The sequence below is a fragment of the Mustela erminea genome, chromosome 18, assembly GCF_009829155.1.
Source record: "Mustela erminea isolate mMusErm1 chromosome 18, mMusErm1.Pri, whole genome shotgun sequence".
In the NCBI taxonomy this organism is placed as follows: domain Eukaryota; kingdom Metazoa; phylum Chordata; class Mammalia; order Carnivora; family Mustelidae; genus Mustela; species Mustela erminea.
In genome coordinates this window covers 53982532-54007409 of record NC_045631.1, presented here as the reverse complement: position 1 = coordinate 54007409, position 24878 = coordinate 53982532, and the positions used below count along the sequence as shown (strand labels likewise).

At 54.2% G+C, this 24878-nt stretch overlaps 1 protein-coding gene across 5 annotated transcripts in view; it reads left to right on the top strand.

Annotated features, from left to right (window-relative positions):
- The window catches only part of SLC39A11 (solute carrier family 39 member 11), a 321511-nt gene extending 300627 nt beyond the window's left edge, over positions 1-20884 (top strand). For all 5 annotated transcript variants that reach the window (XM_032322350.1, XM_032322348.1, XM_032322349.1 and 2 more), the window contains 3 exons: positions 15716-15814; positions 18294-18452; positions 19231-20884. In XM_032322350.1, the coding sequence (XP_032178241.1) occupies positions 15716-15814; positions 18294-18452; positions 19231-19309 (337 nt within the window). In that variant the 3' untranslated portion in view covers positions 19310-20884. The remainder of the gene's footprint in view (positions 1-15715; positions 15815-18293; positions 18453-19230) is intronic.
- The last annotated feature ends 3994 nt before the right edge of the window (positions 20885-24878 follow it).

Here is a 24878-nt window from a genome sequence, read left to right as displayed (position 1 = left end):
AGCTCTCCTTGGCCAGAGTCACCGTGCAGTTTGGGGCAGACCGTTCTTCCTCCTGCAGTGCAAGGCCCGTTGGTTCTGACTGTGCTGTGTAGATCTATGCCTCTGTGTCGGTGGGTCTCAAAGTGTGGCTCCCGGCAGCTCAGTGTCACCTGTTCTAAGTGTGTGTGCTCAGGCCCCGCTCCTGTCTGCCGGCTGCTCTGCGGGCCCAGCAGTCTGTGCTTTAACAGACCCTCTCTAGGTGATTCTCTTGGACCCTCAAGTTTGAGAACCTCTCTTGTCCGTGAATTTAGCCTTCATTTGCCTGGATGGTAAACACATGCCATTTTAAAGATTGTCTTGTCACCTCTAGTCTTAAATATGTTCAGTTTGGCTTATAAACAGGCAGTGGGGGGACACTCCCCCCACTTCTCCTCTTCCCTAAAGCAGATTCCAGTTGCCAGTCTTAGCTCTCTCCTGACCAAGGGGCCTCGGTAGGACGCTGTCCTGTCTCCCTCTATCTTCTCTGTGATGTGATGGGCCCACCTGGTGTCAGGTATTGTCTCGAATGCACCTCCATTGCTTGTCCCTGTGTTCCCATGGTGACCTCTGGCCTTGGGTTTCATGTACTGAGCCTCTTCCAGCCCCCCCAGCCCTTAGCCCCCCTTTCCAATCTACTGAGGTCAGGAACCCCGGCTGCCTCCCACTTGGAACCCTAGGGTGTGATGGGTGCTGTGTGATGGGTGCTTTCCTTCGGCCCAGCCGTCTGACATCGGCCACAGTCCCTGCTGCTGCTGCTGCTGCTTACCCTGGAGGCCCACCCCGGTTGGGTGATTCACTGGAAGGACCCACACGACTCAGCATCCAGCCGTACTCCCAGAACAGATGTATTATAGGGAAAAGATACAAAGTCAGATCAGCAAAGGAAGGACGTATGTGGGGCAAAGTCTGGAGGAAGCCAGGCACAAGCTTCCAAAAGGCCTTTCCTTTGCTAGCTCACCGCGTGTGCTTAATTCCTCCAGGGATGGATTTGTGACAACACATGCAAGTTCTTGTCTACCCAGGGCACTCATTAGAGATTCCGTGCCCAGAGATTTTACTGGGGGCTGGTCACATTGGCACCTTCTGACTACTGCATACTGAAATTCCAGACTCCCAGAAGCGAAGCAGGTGTTCGGCATAAACAGTATGATTTGCACAAACAGTTTGGGCACGGAGAGACCTTCATCAGGTTCCCAGAAACCAGCAAAGAGCCAACCTCTGCAAACAGAGGTTTCTAAAGAGGGCAGTCTCAGGCCTGCTCTATTAACTCTTTTTGTGCGCACAGCTACCCGTCCTCATGGTGGTGGAAGCAGCAGCGGGCACGTACTGGGCGCTTTCTACTCCCTTCCAGGCATCAGTCGCAGCTCTTTCAACATCCGGATTTCATCTCCCTCCCAGATGCCACATCGGAGTACTGTGACCATCCGGACCACAGACTTTATTTGCACTGGGAGCTCCTCCCCCCTTGAAGAAAAGATTATTGGGAATTTCCATCTGGGATTTTTGACTTTAGCAAGTGGCAGGGACCGTGGAGGGGGGACCAGACACCCAGACACCAAATCTGAGGATCTAGATTTCCATCATATCCACACCAACTCAGTATTTCTGATTTGCTTTCAACGTGTTTGCTTCTGGGGTTACTGTCGGCGTCGGGCAAATAAGACAGGTGTTTTTTTTTCCCTTACAAAGGTATTACAATTTTATTTAAAAAGACATTGGAAGAATAAAAGGTGGGCTGATTTAAAGTAAGTAATCGGGGTACATACTGTGAAGATCAGTGGGGAGTGATCAGGCCCGGGAGACCCACCTTGAAGACGTTGGCTGGACGGGATTCCAGGAGACAGGGGACATCTGGCTGGGGGAGGGGCTTACCAGAATGCTGTCAGTTTGTTGGGCTTCCTAGGGATGAGCCCAGCCTGTCGGCATTGAAGTCCTTCCCAGAGGGACTTGTCATGTGGAAGCCGTAAAGGCAGAAGGGGAAGCTGGGCGACCGAGCATGTTTGCAGCAGCTATCTGAGGGCACACAGTGGCTGTTGACGACTGACTCATTTTGTGTGTATGTGGAGAGGGAGGGGCTGTGTGTGTATGTGTGTGTATATAATAAGACTATTGTTCTCTCAATAGATAAACATACGTGCGCGCACACACACACGTACTTTTCTTTCCCCCTGAACCATCTGACATTTCAGGGCCCCTCACCTCTGTATGTCAGCTGCATCTTTTAAGAATAAGAACATTCTGATAAACAAAAAATAGAGGGAAAGGCATGAACAGTGTTCACAAAAGAGGTATAAAAATGGCCATCCAGCATGTAGGAAAGATATTGAAACTCACTCCTAATTAGAAAAATGCTCATTAAAATAGGACCAAGAAAAAAAAAATCGCACCAAGATATCATTTCTTACCTATCAGGTGGGCATAATTTAAAAATATGACACCATAGTCTGTGGTGAGGCTGTGGAAAAACCAGCACGCTCTTATACTGCTGGTGGGAATGCAAACTGATGCAGCCCTTCTGGAGAGAAGCTTGTCGACATCTGGCAAAACTACATTTGCCTTTCCCTTTTGATCTGGGCAGCCCTTAGCAATCTACTGTGAAGATACACTTCTGCCACTGTGAAATCAAGGATATGCACAAGGTTCTTTATTCATTGCAACATTGTTTAGAATTGCAAGGGATTGGAAATAACCTAAATAGGGTTGAATAAAGGAGTAGGGCCACACAGTGGAGTAGTATACAGCTACAACAAAGAATGGGGGGAAGAGCTCTGTGAGTTGATTTGCCGGGATTACCAGAACATACTGTTAAGTGAAAAAAGCAACGGGAGAAAGAGCATCTATAGTATGCTAACATTTGTGTAAAGGGGGAGGGGGCGGATAAAATAGAGATGTATCTACTCATTTGTACAAAGATAAACCAGAAACTAAGAACACTGATTACTCACGGGGGCGGGGGGAGGGGGGGTATTGGGAAGGGAGGGGGAGGGTTGGGATCCTTCCTTCTTTTTCACACTGATGTAAAATGTCATTCACCTGGTTTTGATCATTGTACCTGTGGTTATGTCTGTTGTTAACATTAGGGAATCTGAATGATGGGGACGAAGGAAAGCTGTAATTTTCCTGTAAGTATCAAATTACTGCAGAATAAAAAGTAAAAAAAAAAATATATGGAGTACGTGGCACATAGTAAGGACTCTTTAAATATTTGATGAATGATTAAATTTGTATATTAAGTTATCTGAGAAGTCTCAGAGCTAAGCAACTTACTTGATTTCGAGGGAAAAAAGAAAGAGTAGAAATGTTCTTTCCCATAACCACGATATGATTATCTCACCCAAGAAATGCAACACTGACCTAATGAAATTGTCTGCTACACGGACCCCATCCAATTTTTGTAATCACTCCCGAATGTGCTTTAGAGATGTGTCCGCTGATGTCTTATCTGTCGGTTTTGGCATTGCGTTTGGTTGTCACGGCTCCTTAATCTCCTTTAATGGAAAGCAGTTTTCCTGCCTCTCTGGTTTGGATGACACTGGTGCTCTTGAAGAGGCCAGAGGACTGGCTGTTCTTTATAGGACACAGCGGGGAAGGCATTCTTCCCCATAATCCCCTATTTGCATGGGATGATCCTTAAATCTCAGCTGTAACTGGGTGGGATCTCACCCCCCTGTGTCCCTGAGTGGCTCCTCGGGTGGGGACCAAGATCTGTTGTGCTTTCTTGGCCGTGTGATGGACACTGTCCATCCTTTCGCCTCCTTTTGTGCCCCATCAGAGCCTGTGATTATGCCCTCCTCTCACTCTAGACTTGCAGGGCTTAGTTACCCCTCAGTTACCCCTTGGTTACCCCTCAGAGGGAGTGCAGGGATTCCGGGCACCTCAGGAAATGGCCGGGGTGGGGGGCAGGGGGCAATCCATTCTAGTGCGCTGAGATCTACATATAATAGCCAAGGAATTCTTTATAGTTACTGACCAAGAAAAGGATCCCGGAGATGTATTAGAACCCAGCCATTCATTTGAAAATACTGGGAACCTCTTTTGATTTTACACATAATTAAGGAGCATGAATATTTTAAACCAACAGGCTCTCTTACAATGTTTATGTTAGGCCTCCACATCTCTAACCCCTACAGTTGAAAATGGGTACCAGACGGCTTCCTGGTGTGAAACACTGCCCATAATCACAGGTTAGGCCTCATAAACCAAGATTCCAGGAAGATCCAGCCTCGCTCTGCAAGCTTTCTGCCGGCGAGTGGGGGGCTGGGGGGTTAGGGGGGTGGGGGGGGTGTCAGCACAAGGAGGTGAGCCTCATGAGCTCTCAAATCAGCAGATGTGATTTGGGGGCTCCTTGGGGCTCATGAACTTGGGAGAGACACTTCACCCTCTCTCTAAGCCTCAGTTTCTGCATCTATGAAATGGGTTGCTGGCATTCCTTGTGTAGGGTAATCGCCAGAGTAAAATTAGAGGACTCCTCAGGAGCACTTCTCTCCAGATCTGGTGCAAAGTAGGGGCTTTTTACGTAAGCTGTCTGGTGCCCCTGCTTCAGTCGCTGGTGGCCAGGTACCTCTGTGAGCAGCACCAGCCGTTTCCAGAAGCAGCGGCTCTGATGAGGGCGGCTGCTCGCCCACCATCTTGGTGTCGTCCGTGGCGTGCGCCCGGCAGCAGGCACGACACTCCCCACCGATGGTTGTCTGCTGCCCACCTCATTGGCACTGGCTTCCTGGGACAGGCGTCTTGCACTCCCCCTAATCCACACTGAGAAGCCGAGAAGACCTAGCGGTTTCCCAGCAGCAAAGCTCAGCGGCCCCAGCTAGCCACGACAGGGAATGCAGAGATTTCCTTCTTGTTAGCTCTCTTGCCAGCACCCCGCCTGCTTTTCTTCCCGCCAGCATGCGCTCAGAGGCTGTGGGCTGTGGGCTGTGGGCTCTCGGTCTATCGTCAAGCTTGAGAGCGGAAGGCACTGGTCTCATGGACGTAGGATGCTGAGTGTTGGGGAAGTGGTCTGGTTTGAAGCTAGGGGTCCAGGGCTGGGCCTCAGGACCGTTGAACTCCCTGAGTCCTGCTCCCGCTCTCCACCTGCCCCCTGAGGAGACCTTTAAAGATCCACAGTGAGAGCAGACCAGACCCCCTAACCCCCAGGTCTTCACCAGCCCTCACCCGCTCCTTGCAAGCATCCCTGATTGTTTGCACCAGGCTGACTCAGTGCACACGCTTTGAACTGCAGCTCAAGCCTTCCGGTGCTCCAAGCTGTCTTGGCCACCAAGCCACGGCCATCACTGGCGGTGAACTTGGAAGTGGGTAGAAGCGCATGTTTCCCTGCCTGCGTCTCCCCCGCCCCCTGCACTGTTTATCTTTGCCAGCGAGGAGAGAGAGCAGGAGGTTCAGAGCCCCTGAACCCCGTTTCACTTGCAAAGGACTATCATTCCTCTTTGTTCTGGGGGCCCAGGCAGGTCGTCCAGCAGCACACACATTGACAGGCGCCTTTCTCCGCCCAGCTGCGGTCAGAACTGCGTGCAAATCGCCCTTGATTTCTCACCAGAGCTCAAAGCTCCCTGTTCGGTTTGTTCAGCCGCTCTCCCTGCGGGAGGAGGAGGAGCAGGTGGCGTTCGGCTTTGAACTCGGTCCACATGCCCCAAGGATAAGTGAAGGTATCGTTTGGTCTTAACAAGGGAGTGGGGGGCGGAGAAGTCCCCTGCTCTGAGTTTTGCATTGGCCGGGAGCCAGGCAGGGGGAGCAGCGCGGCAGGCTGAGAGCCACTGCTATCCCAGCCGCAGAGCACCCAGCCTCCATTCTGCCCAGAAGATTGTTCTGCGGGTGGAAAAGAAAGGAGCCTTTCAGCCCCTCTCCTTTGGCCCGCACCGAGGCGCGGCTTTTTGCTGAGCGGCCGTTTCCGAGTTTCCTCTCGGAGTGATTGCTTTATGCCGTCCAGATGTGCACAAGGCGATGGTTCTGTGTTTCAGCTTCCCAGATGTGCCCGGCCAGGGAAAGGAGCTTCGGCAAACGCCGAGGCCTGTCTCTGTGGCTCTGGGAATCTGGAGAGCCCACAGAGCCGCCCTTGTGTAGAAATTACTGAGCTTAGGATCTAGAAAAGAGCTTAGGAGTCACCTGACTCAGCCTCCTTATTTCAGAGCAGAAGACACCACGGCCCAGGGAGCTGTGACCTGCCCACTGCTGGCTGATGACCTGGGGCTAGGAGCGGAGGGGACGGCAGCCGTGCAGGAGCTCCTGGGCCCGCACCTGCGTGCATCCCTGTTTCGTGGCTCTGTGCACCCGGCACTCGTGCATGTGCTCAGGACAGAGCGGTGAACAGAGATTCTGAGCTTGTTCTGATGCCGGGTAGGACATGGGGGAAGAGAGCGGACCATACACAAGAAAAATGAGTACGTTGTACAGTAGGTTAGATGGTAGGAGTAACTCTTAAAAAAGGAAGGGGGCTCCTGGGTGGCTCAGTGGGTTGAACCTCTGCCTTCGGCTCAGGTCATGATCTCAGGGTCCTGGGATCGAGCCCTGTAATGGGCTCTCTGCTCAGCAGGGAGCCTGCTTCCTCCGCTCTCTCTGCCTGCCTCTCTGCCTGCTTGTGATCTCTATCTGTCAGATAAATAATAAAATCTTTAAAAAAAAAAAAAAAAGAGGAGGAGAAGAAAAATCCACTAGTCTTAAAGGGGAGTGGAAGTGCTAGGCGGTTTGTAATTTTAGATACGGGGATGAGGGCAGATCTCGGTGGGAAGGCGACTCTCTTACAATGCCTGCAAATAACAAAATAGCTCAGAGTTTGGTAGCTCAAACCTGTAAGCATTATCTCACGTTCTTTGTGGGTTTGGAACCGGAGAGTGGCTTTGCTGAGAGGTCCCTGCTCTGTGTCCCTCTTGAGGTTGCGGTGAAGGGTCATCCAGAGCTGCACTTACCTGAAGGCCGGACGGGGCTGGAGGACCAGCTTCCAAGACGGCAGAGAACATGGCTGCTGGCCGGAGGCCTTCTGTCACGTGGGTGCCTCTGTGTGGCTGCTTGAGGGTCCTACGACACGGCAGCCGGCTTCCCCCAGAGCTAGTGGTCAAGAAACGTGGACGAAAGCCACGATGTCTTTTAGGACCTGGTCTTGGAAGAGTCGGATGGCCTAGTCTTAAAAGCGGTGAAGAAATGAGCTACAGATATCCAAGGAGGAATATTCCAGTAGAAACACCCAAAGCAGGAGCAACCAAGCATGCAGAGAGAAAAGGGCAGAGAGAGAGAGAGAGAGAGAGAGGCTGGACAGCTGGAGTGGAGGGAGGCAGGGAAGAGGAATAGAGGTCAGCGAGACGACAGAAGGCGGGGACACGTCGGTCATGGCGAGCCGGCGGAAGGACCTGGGCTCTGCCTCTGCGTGAGAGGGGCAGCCCGAGCAGTTTGAAGCCAAGGGCCAGGTGTGGAGAGAACAGACGGGAGGGGCAGTGGGAGAAGCAGGGAGACCCGGCAGGACGCTGCCACTATAAACCAGGCTGGAGATGGTGGCGGTCCCCACTCGGGCGTAGCCGTGGCCGGGGTAGGAAGTGCTTAGATCTGTACAGGCTTAGAGGATAGATCCCCAGATCCCCTGTCAGGGCGTGTGTAAGGTGCGTGAGAGAGTGGCCACGAATGACATCCGGGTCGGTGCTCTTCCTTCCCCGAAGCCGTCACTGGCCGCTTTTCTCCCCAGCTTCTGTGGTTTTATACAGAGACGGCATATGGGGAAGGCTCGGAACCTGGCTCGGGTTGCCTTATCGCGGGGGCCCGTGCTGTGTTCCTCAGAGTGTCCCTTGCCCTCTGTGGGACCTTGGTTACTCTGTCTACAAAATAGAAAACAGACTTACAGCCCCCAAGTGAAAGAAGGAATAAATGTTTATAAAAGCGTTTACTTAAAGCTCTTTAGGCACAAGTACCAGAATGCCAGAAAATATTTTAGTGGCTTGTCATGGCATTTTTTTGTGCTGGAAAACAAAGTGTTTCTGGTGCCTCCTCTCCCCTCACGTGCTGCTCGTGCAGATGGAGGGTCTGCAGCGTTCAGCAGAATGAGAGAGTCAGGAGTCCAGGGAGGCAGGGGACCGAACGGAGGTATCCCAGGGAAGACCCAACCCTGGGGGGGTCTCCAGACCAACCGTGTGGGGAAAACCACCCACACTCCAGGTTTGCAAAGTGTTCAGCGCCCATAACCCTCACGAGATCCTCCACCTGGGTCTCGTAGGGCCCCCTAAAGTATTTGCAGAACGTCCCCAAGCAGGAACGGCCAAGCGGAGCCATTGGAAGTGAAGACAGGGGCTCCTCTCAGAGAGCAGGGACCCCGGGGTTGCAGGCTCCTGGGGTGCTCGGCGTGTTCTGTTGCTCGAGCTGAGTGTGGGTTTCGTGATGATCAGTAAGTTTCTGGAAATTCCTCAAGCAGAACTCTTAGAGTATGTGCTCTTCTCGGCATGTGCACCCAGCTGCAGTAAAGCCTGTTTATTAAAAGGCAATGGGAAGCGATAGTTGTCGCCCGGGTATGAGCCCCACCCCCCAACCCCTTGCCACCACCACCCAGGACCTGAAATCCTACCATGAGAGCATCTGTGTTCTTGGCTAGAATGCATTGTCTCTAAAAATCAATTAGGGTTTTGTTGTTGTTGTTGTTTTTTAAGATTTACTTATTTATTAGAGATAGAGCTGGGCAAGGGGCAGAGGGAGAACCCACAAGCACACTCTTCACTGATCAGGGAGCCCGATGCGGGGCTCAATCCCAGGACCCTGAGATCCTGACCTGAGCCAAAACCAAAAGTCCGATGCTCAACTGACTGAGCCATCCAGGTGCCCCTAAAAATCAATGACTTTCAAGGAGAACTCACCAATAAAGTGTTGCTCTAGGACCCACGCTTCCTATCAATGAGCGGGTAAGAAGGTGTAGCTCGCTGTTTACGCAGCTAGAAGCACACAGCGTTCGTAATTCGTCTCTAGGCCTTTTCGCTCTCGGTTTTGCCTCTGAGCTGCCTCCTGCTGTGGCACGGATCTGCGGTTCGCCGGTTCTCGTTGCTCTACGCGATGCAAATGGTGAACAGATCACTGCTTCTTTATCCCTTCGGGTCCTTAATGGACATTTGCTTAACTTTTGGTTTGGAGCTATTGATAGAGCTACTGCGAACCGGCTGGAGCCTTTTTATGAACATGTGAACACGTAACATGTACATGTGAACAGGTAAACACGCTGCTCTTGGGCACCTGCCCCCAGGCAGCCTCTCACCTGGCCTGTAGCTAGGACTGACTCATGTGCTGGGAGACTTCCCGGTGAAGAGCCCCAGGGCGTCCCTCGGGGAGGGAGAGGTCCCGTAGATACCCAGGAGGCCTCTCTGCTCTTCTGTGTGCAGCGGTGGCCTGAGTCACCCTCCTACGCCACCCTGCCTTGTGGCTTGACTTCCCGGGGCTCTTCCCCGCCCTCTTGGAGAAGGGCCGCCCGACTTTAAGGAAAAGGATGGGTCATCTCGGCTTTCCAGCCTGGGGCAATAAGCCTCCCAAAACCGAGAGAAGGGGGCGGGGGAAGGTCCCTTCCGTGCTAACCCAGCTCCACGGAGCAGGCAGGGCGCCGGCGGCCCTGCGGGGAGCATCCAGCCCCTTCCCACCTGCGAGCTCATCAGGCACCTCCAGCGGCAGCCCGAGTGGGAAGCCGGTGATGTCACCGGAGCCTGAACACTCAGGCCTTTCAGGGCAGGACGATAACAATCTAAACAGTATGTAAGGGCCCGCCGCACAAGAACACACACGCTCACGGCGCAGGGGAGGATCTGAGAGCCCGGGTGAAGCAGGGTTTGTCAGGAATATTTCGTTCTCCTTCTGTGATCGGCAGGCCGGAGAGTGTAGCCTGGAGGGCAGGCTGCGGGTGGCAGGGGCGCTCTCCTGCCCGCCCTCAGGGAGATCGGTGACTCTCCCTGCCGGAGCCTCCAAGCGCAGAACTAAACCCGCTGCTGAGCACTATCCTGCGGTTGGGGTTCCAGCAGGAACGTCCCACCCCACCCTGGGGGGTGCCATTCACACAGCACACGGAGTGCGCAGCTCGTCTGGGATCGTGCAGCTCCGAGTTCCCCGAGCTGCTGCCTTGGGAATGAGGGAGCAGAGTCCCCGTCGTTCCCCAGTGTCAATTTGACCCTGAATCCCAGGAGTCTGTCCAGCCGCTGCTGAGTCCCCAAGAAGACTCAGCTCCACCGAGCCTAGGAATTCTCAAGTGACACCCATGAGATCGGATGTTGTGCCCGCCGGTCGGGATCATTGTTTCCGGTGTTCGGGTACTTGGCGAGGAAGCCAGCTCACCTGAGCTGTTGATTACCCCCCGGGGAAGGGGTGCGCAAGCAGGGCCGATTTGCCACTAACTCCGGCTACCCCCCCAACCCTACCCCCCCAACGACGAAATTCTAGTGTCTGCGATGTTTTTGGTTATCAGGACAGGGAGGATGCTCCTGGCATCAGGTGGGTAGAGACCCGTCCCACAGTGCCCGGGAGAGCCCCTACAGCAAAGAATGGTCTGACCTAAAACGTCCGCAGTGGCGAGGCTGAGAACGCCGGCTGGAGAGATGTTCCAACCCCCTGAACTCTGGAGGTCTCTGCTTAATGCCTCCTCAGTCCGGCCTTTTCTCGTTGCCTCCAGAGAGTGGGCTCAGCCTGTAGAGCGCGGCTGAGTGGGCTCAGCTTGTAGAGCGCTGCTGAGTGGGCGTAAGGCAGCACCTGCCTCCCCAGCTGGGGACCAGAGCCTGGGTCACCCTCTCTCCTGGATGGTTTGATGAGTCTGTGTGAGGCCCAGAGTACCCCAAGTATGTGACCATTGTCACTTTGTGGCTGGGTGACCTTGGGGACAGCTGCTTGTGCATCAGCTTCTCCATCTGTAAAATGGGGATATTGAGGTCGGGAGGACTAAGGGTGTTGCGACATGTAAAACACCCGCAGCCACGCCCGACACTCCCACTGCCTGCTTCAAGTGGCAGGGATGATGGTTTCCATTCCAGCTGGAGGACCTTAGGCACCTTCTGATGGGCGTAGTGTCTGGAGGTGGCAGATGAGAGATGAGCGGACTTTGGCCGCAGGTCATTGCCGTGGGGACTGTGTGCTATGCTGCTGCCCACAGGACACATGCCGAAAGCTCTCCCCAAGTTCAAGGCCTGAGACGTTAAGTGAGAGATCTGAGTGGACACAGGCAGTAAGTGGATCTCAAGGGAACCCTCCAAGCGTCTCATTCAGCATGGGAGTCTGCCTCCAAAGGTGGGCTGGACATCCCACCCTGGGGTATATCCCCACACTTGGCCTTGGGGAAAGCCCTCGGGCGGGGCCGGGGCCAGGGCCAGGGCACTGAGTACTCAGGTTTTCCCCCGAAAGCCAGCAGACGCGGTGGACTGTGATGTTTTCCCGTGCACAGGAACAGTTTTTACAAGAGTGATGTCCAGGAGAGCTGGCCTGTGACTTCTGCACATGTCGTGTGTGTGTGTGTGTGTGTGTGTGTGTGTGTGTGTGTGTGTGTGTGTGTGCCTGTGTGTGCACGTGCATATGTGGGCATTGAAGTGGGGGAAGGGGCAAGAAAGAAGGCCTGGATGGCGCCGGGCTTGCTCTGTTCCTTCTTCCCATAATTCGTGCCTCTCCCAGTCTCTCTCTGTCCATTAAAAGGATCCCCATCCTTCTAAGTCCATCACGTTCTGTCTCAGATCATCGTCCTCTCCTGGAATGTTCTCCATGGGGTGCTTCATGCTTCCCCTACAGCCTAGAGCTCGTTGGGCACCATCCTCTAGTTCTTTGTAGATGGGGCTTTGCCCTCGATTCCACTGTAAACTCCTTGAAGGTGGTGGGGGGCCCTTCCTCTCATCTCTCTTCACCTGAGACGTAAGCTCTCGCCCGTAGCCAGCGCTCAGTGGCAGATTCAGAGTCACCCTTGAGAAGGGGCTCCCGTCTGGCCATCAGTTCCTATAGCTGGCCTTGGTCCTGACCAGGGGGAGGTCACGGAATCAAGACGGCTGAGGAGCATGAGTTGGTGTGGGGTTGGGAAGGTCACCGGGTGGTGTGGGAACCCCAGAGCCCGAGGGCCACCTCATCAGGACCCTCAGGCAATTTTAATTGCAAGACCCCCCTCAAGCCGCACCAGCTCTGGGCTGGGAGCTGTGACCAGCGCTTCACACTGAATGTCCACAGAAGAGTCCCGAAAAGGAGGGGAGTTTGTGTTTGGGTCACGGACAAAGTGAAGGCCAAGTTGCATGTAGCTTGCTCTGGGTCATGGTGGCACACCTGCGGGTCCCCCCCAGGTCGGTCTGGCATACCCACTGGCTGTCACACCATCTCCAAAGACATGCACCTTCCCTGTGCCTTTGTTTCTCCCTTAGCCATGAAGGTGTTGACCAACGGGGCCTCCGACGGCCCCGTAACCCGAATGTTCTCTGACTTTTACTCTGGGGGCCGAGGAGGAGGAGGAGGGTGCAGACGAGAACCTGGGCCTGGTCGAGGGGGAATGGGGTCAGGCCACTAGCTGCTTCCAGGCCTCTAAGAAAAAGCAGAAACCACTGCCCACCAGGTTGGGCTTTCTTCCTGTCTCTCATGTCTTGGGATCAGTGATATCTGAAGATAAGGGCAGGGAGTCCCCTCCTAAGCAGGAGCCCACAGGCCAGCATTGCCCTTGCCGGGCCCCAGCCCCCCCCCCCCCCACCACCTACCCTCCACTCTCGCTCTGGATGCTCTCCCTGTGGATGGCCTTTCCCGGCCTTTCTCTCCCTTCCCTGTTCATCCTGGTCCAGCTCAGGTGACAGATCGCTGTGGGGCTTGGCTGGACACCAAAGGGAAGGGGTGCCTGCAGGGGGAGAGCCTGTGGTTTCTTCCCTTTAATGAGCCCTTCATCCCACCTCCCTCTCCCTGCCGCTAATTTGCCACAGTCTAGACTGGCGATGGTGTCTTTGTGCTCCCTCTGGGAAGAACAAAACACAGAACACAGCAGCCTCACTGTCTTGGGAAGGCCAAGGTTTGGGTTTTCCCCCTTTCTTTTGAATCCTATGTGGAATCTTCGTAGCCTGTCCTGGAAAGGAAAGGAAACCTCTCATCTGGGCTTTCCCTCCCCAAAGCTGAACACAGGAGGGGATGGCTCACCAAACCCCACTCCCTGGGGACGCAGCAGAGAGGGCTGGGCGGGTCACGTGGCGCCCGGGGAGAGCAGAGTAGGGCTGCAAGAGAGAGGGGGCCTCTGGGGCTTCCTTTCCTGGCGGGCTGCCCTCTTGCACCTCCTTTACCGGGCCCCAGCCTGCTGACCTAGCCCCCCCTCCCCACCGCCCCACTAAGTCTGCTCCAAGCCCGTGCTTGATGGGACCAGCCCTACCAGCCCTGCCAGCCCGCGCCCCTGCTTCCCTTCTGCTCCTTCGCCCTCAGCCCCTAGGAGCCCCTCTCTTCTGTCCTTGTTGTTGCTATCCTGTCTCCCCAGCATCACCCCCACTTTGCTGCTTCTGTTCTTTGTTCTCCAGGAGCCTCTCCGGGGCCCCCCCAGTTCTGGGATCTCGTATTTAGGAAGGACCCAGCTGTGCCGGCAGCTGGTGCCTTCACAAGGAGCCACCAGTGTCCTCGGCTCCCACCTGGGGCCACCCCAGTGATGCTGGGTGTCAGGATGGCAGAGAAGGGGCTCCCGGGTCGGAGGTGGGCATGGCCGTGAGCCCCGTCCTCACCCATTTTGGTGCTATCTAGGTCATCGGCTCTCAGTGCTGGCAGCGCATTCTCCCAAGTCTGCGATCTGGAGCCCGACACCGGAGCGATCCCCTGGAGTCTCCAGGGTGGGCCCAGGCCTCGGTGTTTGCTAACGCGTGGCCGGGGCCAAGGGCTCTGGGTTTTAATTCAGCCCCTGAGCCGATGCAAGTGACGATGTGGAATGGGGGGTGCAGAGGGGACCGAGTCCTCCTGTTGGCCGCCCCTGGCTGGTTGATGGCTCACCGACGCAGGGCATCCGACGGAGCCGGGGGACGTGGGGGCGAGCACGTGTGCACGCGACGAGCAGAGCAGAGTTAAGAAGCGACTCATGGGAAGAGGGGAAGAGTGGCGAATCCACGACGCGGCCCTTGCTGGGGTCGGGGGGTGGCAAAGGAGCCCAGGAGCGCCCAGGGGAGATGTGGTGCTCACCCGACGAGGTGGTGCCTGCTGAGGACGGCCTGGCAGGACCCAGAGGGCGTGTACCTGTTTGGGCTGGAAGCACCATGCCAGAGCCAGGGCAGGGCCGAGGTGATGTGGCTTGCCAGGGATAGAAGAATGGGGTTTCTGTGCCGCTTATCAGGACGGTGGCTCCCGGACAGGATGTGGAGGAGGCTTCCACAGTCTGCCTGGCGGGTAGCTGCAGTCAGGGCTGCGTCACCGTGAGGACTTTGGACGGGAAGCCCCACCTCTGACTTGCTGGTGACATGGGGCTGGCCGCTCCGGGGTCAGGCTGGGGCATGGCGCGCGCCTACCTGGGAACACGGCGGGGTAGACGGTGGCCGTGGGCAGCGAGCCCACCACCGAGTGCTGTTTCCACGGTCAGCAAAAGGATACAAGGACTGGGCGGACGCTTTGATCTTTCTCATGAAAGAAATCTTGGATGCAGGGCTTTGCAAAAGGTCAAGGTTGTAGTCACCTATCCATTTGAGGGGGCGGGGGATACTGGAAAAGTGTGGAAGGAAAAGGATCACCCCTTTGAGGGGCTCTTTGAGAAGGCAGGGCAGAGGTCAGTGAAATATTGGCAAATGAACCCTTAGGTTTCATTTCTTAAAAAGGAAGGTATTTCAAATGCCCCTGCTCCTGAAATAGGAACTCGGGGTCAGTGTGGGCCATGACACTGATGGCGGAAACCTCTAGGACAAACTGTATTTCTGTCCAGGGCTGGTGGGAGCTTATAGGGTCCTATAGCTCAAGAGGGCTGGATGGTGTGATCCAAAGCTGGGTTTGGAGTCCCGGACCTGGGACCCAAGAAGTAAGAAGTGAGACTCTTGACCCTGATCCCAAGGCCGGGCCTTTTCACCCTCTGTGGACAGTGGGCAGTGTATCCTTGAGCCTGACCACTTCCCAGAGCCCAGCCCCTCCACGTCCCACAGGAGCAGAAGAGAGAGGATCACGGTGAGCACCACAGGGGCCCAAAGAAATGTGGTACCAGGGCCAGACCCTCAGAATCGGCGGGATAGCCAAGCCCAGGAGATCGGTGTCTCTGTTCAGTACTCCCGCGTCCCGTTTCTAAGGTTGCTTCTTAATAAAATGCTGTGTCCCCATCCCCATGCTGCAAGGGAATAAAGCCACAATATTCCAAGCACCTGACACGTGCTGGGTACTTTCCAGGCACGAGGTCACTGGGCCACACGGCCGTGCGCAGTCCTTCGTGGGAGAGGTTACCATTCCCGGGCAAGCCCAGCTGTGTTATTCATGAGGATCCGAGCTGTCCAACAGTAAATGATTTGCACAGAATTATGCAGCTAACGTGGCAGACCCCCAGGTCACCCTCACGCCCAGCCAGCATGTTCTCTGTCCACTGTGGCAGCAGAAAGCTCAAACATCCCTGGGGACCAGGTCTGCGACGGCCTCTTCTTCTCTGGTGTCCTGTACCTCCAGGCATGCCCTAACCTCTCTCCTTCCTGCACCTGCCACAGGTCTTACCTGGATCTCTCACACCCAAGGAATGGCCCTGGATCTAGGCCGGGGGGTCCTATGTGTGTGTGGGGGGGGCGGGGCACTGCCTTCATGTGCCTTCTTGCTCTTTCAGGAATTTAGCCATTGGAATCGGGATCCAGAACTTCCCAGAGGGCCTGGCTGTCAGCCTCCCCTTGCGAGGGGCTGGCTTCTCCCCCTGGAGAGCCTTCTGGTAAGTGCTCCACAGTGTCCACTGTTGGGGGCGGGGGTCGTGTCTGATATAAAGCTCAGAGCAGCCCTTCGCACAGGCTTCCTTCTCCGACAGCCACCTCTTCTATCCCGGAAGTGACTTGGGAGCGTCTGCTCAAAGGGCAACCATCTCTTTGAAGGTGGAAGGAAGCTCAGGAAACGCATCTCTTGACCTTTGACCTTTACATAAGCGAGCCCCAGTGGTCATGTTTCCTATTTCAGAATGCCTCCAGCCACACCCTCCCAGTGTTGGGCTCCCCCCCATCAAGTAGGGTCTACTCTCAATGTCACACGCCCTTCCGTAGGCCCATCTGAGCGCAGCCAGTCCCCAAGAGTCATGACATTGGCCCTGGTCAGAGCCCTTGTCAATGTGAAGACCAGGACCGTGTTAGCAGGGTCTGGGAGATGATGCCTCTTGCACTCAGAAAACTTCACGTTTTCATAGTCCCCGTGGCCTTTCTCGTCTTTTCCCTAATGTTATTTTTTCAGTGACATGTAAGGTGAGTCCTCAGTTTTCAGAGGGGAGAACCGTGGCCCAGAGGGTCTGACGACCAGTTCTCGGTGGTGACTCTGAGACCAGAAGTCGAATTTGGCTCTCAACTCAGGACTCTGAGCGCCAGAATACCTCTTTGTTGAAATAATCGCTGCTCTAGGATGTTCAGTGAGGGCATTTTAAAAGACTGCTAATAACAACAATTTAGAAATGCCTTCCATTTTATGGGACCTTATGACTTACAAGTTCTTACACATACTTAAATTATTTTATTTTACTCTCTTGTCTCTTTCTCCATTGTTGGTGTCTACAGAACAGAGGACAGGGCAAGGGCAGGGCAAGTGGCCTTAAAGATTTGGTTCGAATGTGAGTTCCAGGAGCCCCAAATCTGTGACTGTCGTTTCATATGGGGAGCACCCTGGGATAGGAGGTGAGGGAATGTGGGGGGGGCCTCATGGTCAGCGTCTGGACCCCCGAGACTAAACTTAATTTCTTCTTCACCCAGTCTGGGCTTGACATCAAACTCACTTTTTTCCCCAGAAGTGACAAAGCCAAGGCCAGGAATTATACACACACCAGAGCTGGAAGTCTGCTGACCCATCCACACAGCCTAAATCAGGAAGTGGTGTTCCTCTTAGAGGGTCCTGCAGTGTAGACAGTGTCTCCCCCATGCCAACTGTCTGCTCCTGCTCAGGGAGAAGCGGCGGGGAGAGGGGAGCTTCACAGTCCTGTCCTGTCGCTGGGGAGGCCCGCTGGGCAGGAAAATGCCCCTGGGCACTTCTGGTTTTCCCTAGCCCCATTTTACAGTCGGAGAGATTGAGGCTCACGGGCGATATATCTCGCCAGATGCCCACACCAGGGATCGTGGGAAAGATGTCCCAGCTCTCTTGTCTGTTGGTATTCAACCCAACAGCTGGCTGGGCTCAGCTACGGGGACCAGGTACCCGCTTCTCTCCTGCTTTCCGAATCCTCAGGGCTCGTGCGGGCTGCTGTTTTCATGAGGGCCCCTGTGACATCAAGCAACAGAGGCCCACTCTCACTTGCTCAAACTCACTTTTTTTTTTTCCTCCCCAAGAAGAAATCTCACCTTAATCTGAGATGGGGGTAGTGTAGAAGCAACCCTCAGTAGACACCTGGCCAGGTAGGTCCTCAGCAGAGGGGAGGGAGTGCAGCTGCCTCAGAAGGGGTGCCGAGGTGGCTCGAACCCCCAAAGCCTGTGGGCACAGCCATCCTTGGGAAACACCATTCCTAACCAGGGTCCTGCCGGTCAAGGGATAATGCCGGCATCGGCTAAGAATGGGTAGAGAACACGTGGTGGTGTATCTGCACAGCGGGCTATTACTCATAAAAGGAAGCGAGCGCCCATATGTGTTACAACACGGGCGCCCCTTGAGAACATTCTGTAAGATGAAATACGCCAGCTTTGCATGAGTCCCTTTATATGAAATACCCAGAATAAGCAAGTCCATAGAGACAAAAAAAACACATGAATGGTTGCCGGGAGCTGGGGGAGGGAGGGAGGGAGTGGCTGTGATTGGGTATGGGGTTTCCTTTTGTGGTGATGAGAATGTTCTGGAACCAGGTAGTGGTGATGGTTGCACAACCCCGTGACTATGCGAAAACCACGAACTGTACATGTGAAACGGGTGTGCCCTGTGGTATGTGAGTTAGAGCTCCATAATGCTATTGTGGAAAACAGACAGTGTGGAAAACTTAAAACCCTACAGGACACGCGGGAGGGGGCACCTGCCATGTTGGAGGAGGTCGGGGAAGAAGGAGGGGGCCAAACACCCCACACAGCCCTTTTGCACGGCCAGGCACAGATTCGACGTGGAATGACGTGGCTCATTCCCCTGTTTTCTGGGGCTGAGTCAGCAGTCCGAGCGCACTGCCTGCCGGTCTGCTGGGCCCTGCCCGCCGGTCTGCTTGGCCCTGCCCGTGATGGTACGTGTCTCTGGTCTCTCCTTAGGTACGGGCAGCTGAGCGGCATGGTGGAGCCGCTGGCCGGGGTCTTCGGTGCCTTTGCCGTGGTGCTGGCTGAGCCCCTTCTGCCCTACGCCCTGGCCTTTGCTGCTGGCGCCATGGTCTACGTGGTCATGGACGACATCATCCCCGAGGCTCAGATCAGGTTGGAGAGCGATCCGTCCCTCATCTGTCCCTGGACACTTTCCCCGTCCCAGGGCCTCAGCCTCCAGATCTTCATCTTTGCTCCCCCAGCCCTTCCAACCCCCTCCCAAGATCATCCCACCCCCTTCTCAGCTGTGCTGTTTGAAATGAAAGAGAACGGAGCAAGGGGCAGGGGGCTGGAGAGACGGACCCGCCACACTAGGCAGGAGCATTCACACTCCAGTCACCCAGATGATCAGTTTTGTGTCTTGTCCCTTTCTCTCCCACCCCTCTCTTTCTGGATTTTTCTGGGGCTGGAATGAGGGGAGAGGTGAGCTCTGATAGCCAAAGCGATCCATCATCGTCTCATTGTGCTGCTGTGGGACAGGTGTCAGGGGGTAGGGGCACCCTTTCTTTGTTTCATTTGGTTTTTCTAGCCAAATGATGTTGAGTCCAGTTTAAAAGGTCAGACTCAATGATATCGTCAAGAATTTAATTATTCAAGCATATGCTCCAGAGCCACGAGAGGTATCTTTAGGCAAGTTACTGCTGTGTGCCTCAGTTTCCCCACCAGTAACAAGGGAATCGTGGCAGGACCAATCTCCTGTGATCACTCTTTGGGGTTACATGAGTTAGTTTGTCTGGCATGTAACAAGCCCCAAGAAATGTTACTTGTCAATATTAATGTTCTTATTAATCAGAGTGGTGTACTTTCTGTTGGAGTTGGACCTCACAGGGGATGCTTTCAGCTTGGATGGTGTCCCGGAGTACATTAAGGTCTTCCTTCCCTTCCTTCCTAGTGGTAACGGGAAACTGGCCTCCTGGGCCTCCATCCTTGGATTCGTGGTGATGATGTCCCTCGACGTTGGCCTGGGCTAGGGCTGAGAGGCTTCGGACCCCAGGAAAAGCGGTGCCAGGAAACCACAATGGTTGGCTTCAGTGAGACTACAAGCCTCTTTCTCTACATTAAAACACTTTTCCTTTCTCGCCTTTTCATCTCATTATCCTGATTGACTCTGATGATCATAAGATAATTTTTACTGTTCTTTGGAGGGAGATCTTGGTTTTATTTAGAATGTCAGGGTGTCATGGAACTCCAGATTTTTGTTCGGCCACTGCATAGAACCTTTCTTCAGTGGGATTATCAAGGACACACAGATCAAGGAAGTCTCCGCTGTCCCACCCTCGGTCTTCTTGCTGGGCTCAGTGGTAGCTCCTCCAGGTCACCACCGGCAAGAGCAAACAAGCCACCAGGAGAGAAGCCTCCTAAGCAGTTTTGCCTCGTGACTCGGAGCAGTATGGCCAGGACATCTCTCCTCTGTTCCTCCTGATCATCTACTTATGAGACCGGAACTAGAACGTCATGGACCGAGCAACCCACGCTCCAAGACCCAGCTAGCCCAAGAGGAATATGCCTTTCCTCTCCGTCCCACGAGGGAGATGCTGTATGGGAGAGGACACAGACAAAGGGAAGGAAATAAGTTAGTCTTTCTTTCTTCTTTACATTTTCTTAAGGCAAAGATTGACACTATTGATGTTAAGGGAATTAGGGAATTCAGACAACTATGAACTATGATCAGAGACCTCTGCTTTCTACAGATTCCGGAACAAAAGGGTTTGTTATGGTGTCCAAATCCTCTAGACATTTATTTTGGTAAGTTTATAGCCTTCAGTTTTCCCAGAGACTTGGGGACATCAGCGGACGGCTGGAACTGAGACCCTCAGGTAGTTATGGATCGAGCCACTTAAGCTAACATTTGGAATCTGCCCTAGGTCCTTCCCTGTTGACCATGTGACTTGCACCTGACCGTGAACCCTTAGGCTGTCACAGGCTTTGCTGGAGTTTGGCCCAATTGTTTAGGATGAAGAAGGAAGAAGGTGTCAGAAGAAAAAGATTTTTTTTACATTCCCCTTGTAGGGTAAACCCTAGCCAAGTCATCATCCTGAAATGACTCTAAAGGATGACTTGAACTAGACCAGAAGCTAGTCTGCTCCTTCCTACATGTAGTTTCTCCAACAGGGGTGATAAATTTGTCTGCTTCAAACAGAGCGAAGGCCTGCCGTCCTCGTTGGTCAGAGGAGCATGTGGGACCTCGAGTGGGCTCTGCCAGCCAGCCAGGCAGCCCAAGACCCAGGCGTTCGGGTGTTGTGTTTATCAATGCCAGCCCTCTGAGTTTACATGTTGAATTGCTTCCAAGGGTGAATTCCCTGCTCTGTGAATGCTCTGAGACCTCAAAGGCCAACCTTATGCTGGGCGTGGGTATGTTCTTCTGGAGCACTGATGATCACAATGGAAGACACCTTCAGAGGTTCTGATTGGTTGAAATGAATGGGTTTGTTGGTTGGTGTTTGAGTATGTTTATGTCATGTATGTAGTTCTACATAATGCAGACTTTCTGATGGACAAGACCTCATAACTGTGATTAATATCAATAAAGGGGATGTTGTGAATGAGCTGTGTTCCGTCTCTAAGCTCCTTCCTGCCAGAGTTGATACTGTGAGAGCTACCTAAAGTTAGTCCCAACATCTCCCCTACCTAATATCAGTAGAAACGAAGGAAAGAGCCCTGAAGAGATAGGCTGGTTAGATTCATGGTTGCCAACAACAAATCCAGCTCCAGCTAACTTAGACGGGAATTTAATGGAAGGCCCTTGGGAGCTCGTAAGACCGGTAGGAGAAATGATTTCGAAGATGGGCTGGATCCAAGAAAGCTAGAGATCTGAGACCATGACCCAATTACATCTCAAAAACAGCTTGGTTTGGGTGCCACAGCCCTCGATGCTGGTCCCTGGACGCTGAAAACCACTCCTCAAAACTGCTTCTCCTGGCTTCTACCACTGCCACCATGGGGATGAACTCTAAACTCACCCTGATTCTTTGTGTCCTGGCTCCACATTCTCTGCCTCTTCCAATTGGTAATGGAATTCTAGGAATATGTTAGATGGCCCATACATTACACGTGACCCTCGATACTTAAGGACAATCACCTGGAGTCCCGTGCTTCTCAGGCTAGCACAGTAACCCCAGGATCTCTCTAAAAATTATATGTGAGTAAAACCAGACTCATTTAGACTTCTGTTCTTCCCTCCCGTGTTGACAAATCTATCCCTACACATATTTCCTCCCCGTCTGTCAGTAAAATTAGAAAAATCCTGAAATTGTGTTGGTTTCCAATACTCATTGTCCCTGGTTTGGGTTTGCCACTGCCCTTCCTTCGGAGGCATGCTGGGCTCCAACTCTGGCCATTTCTGGAACCAGTACAGGGTAGTGTATGAGGAGAACTGGCTTTCTCTTGCAGGGGGACTCCTTCGGGCAGAGCATTTACAGTGTCTTCAAGAATGTTCCAGAAGACTGGAGGAAGGGCAGTGTATTTCAGCTGACAAAGGAGGCTCTTTGAGGATTTAGAATTCAGAAAATTCCAAGGTTTTCAAATCCTCCTGTATAGCTCTGTTTTGCTTTTCCGGGCCCCACTGCTTCCTGACCAGTGTCTTCTGTGGAAAGGCTGTCACTTTACCAGCACAGACATTCAGCCGTTACGTGCTGGGATTCGATTTTGCAGGTGACTTTCTACTTCTCTCAGCCTCACAGACACGAGAGGTAAGAGGATATTTAAGAACAGTCATGAGAGATCTCTAGGTTTCCATCTTTTCCTTGAGCTACTGGTTCAGGACTGGAGCATACAAGTGTGTTTTCTCTAAGCTGCTGGCACTGCCTCTCAGTCCTCCTCTCCTGACTGTTTGATGGAGGAAACCTGTCCCCCCAAGGCTTTGTCTCTGATGGGCCCTTCATTCCAGGTGCCCGTAGTTGAGAGGCAGGGGTAGGTATTAGCCTCTGGGTCTTCGCTGGGGACCTGTCAGTGGCATTCCCAGCCTGCTGCTGTGAGGGAAGGACCAAAAGGCCACTAGGTGAAGACTGGGGGCGGGACAGCAGGTTGCATCCTCCTCGCCGTCTTTAAAGCTCGACCTCCATATTAGTATTGCCCCATTTTGCTGACAAGGAAGGTGCGGTCCCAGAAGCCTTACTCTCACCAAGGCGGTGGGCAGGTTTGGTTCTGCTTTGCGCTGAGGACGGGGTCTTGGGAAGCCACAGGCATGCGTTCTCCAGCTCTCAGGTCCTCTCCCCGCTATGTGCCCTGGTCAGGCGCCCGGCCCGCAGGTGCCACCCGCCTGCACCGCCACGTGAGGCTGGGCTGCCTGCGCGGGCGCACGTTCTGGGGCGCGGAGGGTGCCGGGTCACCGCGAGCCTACTGGGCGGATCTCCCCCGGGGCGCCTGGCGCGGCGCAGGCGCGGGTCCCAGGGCTGGCTCCGCTGGCGGCGGACCACAGTTTACCTGCGTGGGGCGGGGCCGCGGCTGAGGGGGCGGGATCTCGGGGCGGGGCGGGGCTCCCAGGGCGTGCTGGGACCCGCCCCTCTCGGCCGCCCACCTGCAATGAACTTACCCTGCTGTAGCTAGGTCGTTTTGGCTCCACCAAAGGGACCCCTGGCTTCCCGGGACTCCTTGCTGTCTGCAGGCCTGTCCCTTGCAGGGGTGGACCCGGATTTGGGGGATCCGAAGTTTATACAATGTAAGGAGCGCTCTTTGGGGAAAATAAAGGACACACACACGCGATTAGGCACAGGGCTTTGGAGGGGGCACCTGATCCCAGCGTCCCAGCGGTTCGGGCCTCACTGACTTTAAGGTAAGTTCCCTTCTGTAGGTACAGCCCGAGCTGTAACTGGCCCTGCCTGACAGTGCTCGGGGATCTTAGAGGTTCCAGAACTTCGGGAGTCGTGTTGAGCGGGTTCACTCGCGATCATCTTCCGAACGCAGCCCCGCCCCCGCAGCTGTGACTAGGGGTGGGCGCGTGTTCGCAGGTGGGAGGCATCCTGGAAGGCAGCTGGAAGAAGCGGTCCCCTTCTTCCCGCAGGAAGCAGGGGCAAGGCTGGCCCTTGGCTGCCCCGAGCTAGGGTCAGAAACAGCAACCCTAAGCCCTCCTTGGGATCCACTCAACCCTCTTCCTTTCTAGTTCTCCTTCTCTTGACAGTGCCTGGGCTTTGCCAGCGACTTAATAGCAAAGGGGCCCCACCTGGCCACTGTCTGTCCCCCAAATCTGTCGCTGTTATCAATGGGGCTTCTGATGGGGCTGCTCAGCCTTGGGATCCGCGTGCATCCTGAGGGCACTGGCTATGCCCTGCGTTCCAAGACATGGAAGACACTAGTGGATGGATGAGTGAAAAGAGCGGCTGCATCATGTCGGCCCAGGGCAAGGCCTAGGATCCCTTCTGCACAGGCAACACCTTGGGACCTGTGTCCCCGCACCGCTAGGTTCCTCCCCAGATTAAAAGATCAGACCGGAAATTGGCATCTCCTCTGATGTATTCGCCCCCTCTGGCAAACTTGGGACCATAATGTGAACAAGTCTTTTAGTGGCCTTGTTGTCCAGCAGGGCGGGGCATGTGTCTATAGAGTTTGGAGTTGGTGAGGACCGAGCTCTGGGGCTTAAGGCCAGGCTTAGGTCCCTTCACCGATGGCAAGCCAGGACCTCCAAGATGTCTAGGATGTGTCGGGAAGAAGGAAAAGGTAGGACATGCCTGGGGTGGGGGGAGCGTTCAGAGTGAGGGGAGACCCTTCAGCATAGTTTGGTTCTACTTTCCAGGTGTACAGTAAGGGTGTTGGAGGTGTACCCCCCCTCTGTGACCTTTTAGCTTTAGGCTTGGCTATTTAGGGCTGGATACGCACCTGGGTCTGTGGTCCACGCTGGTCCCCCCCGCACTGTGGAGGGTGTCCCATTGCGAAGAACCGTCAGCTGTGTTAGGACTAGTAGTTCGGTTTGTATCTCATCACATCTGCTCCCTTTCTGCTGCTTCAGCGAAAATGCTGATCAAATTGACTCTGTGAGATTACGGCGAATATAAAATTGGTCATTTACTAACAAGTCCATAATATAGGTTAAAAGAAAAAAGACCTGATTCTCTGAAATAAATGGTCCATGAATCTATAGATTTCTTCCCTGGGGGCGCTGGTCATATTTAGTAGCATGGTGGGAGATGGTCCCTGTGTCCGTTTTCTCGCGTCGTATAACTACCACCAGCTGTGTGGCTTAAAGCAACCCACATCCTTGTTTCCATTTCTCTGGATCAGGGGTCTGGATGTGGTTTTAGCTGGATCCTTTGCTCAGGGTCTCACAAGGCTGCAGTCAGAGTGTTGGCTGGGCTGTGTTCTCTGGAGGCTCGACTGGGGAAGAGTCCACTTCCAGGCACAGGCGGGTGGTTGGCAGAATTCAGTTCTTGGCAGTTGGAGGACGGGGGGACTAGCTCCTTGCTGACTGTTGGCTGTGGGCGTCCCTTAGCTCCGAGGGGCCACCTGTGGTTCCTAGAGGCCACTCACAACTTCTTGGCCCGTGGGCTTTCCCAACATGGCTGCCTACTTCATCAAACCAGCCTCTGCAGGAGTGGGCTCACAAGAGGG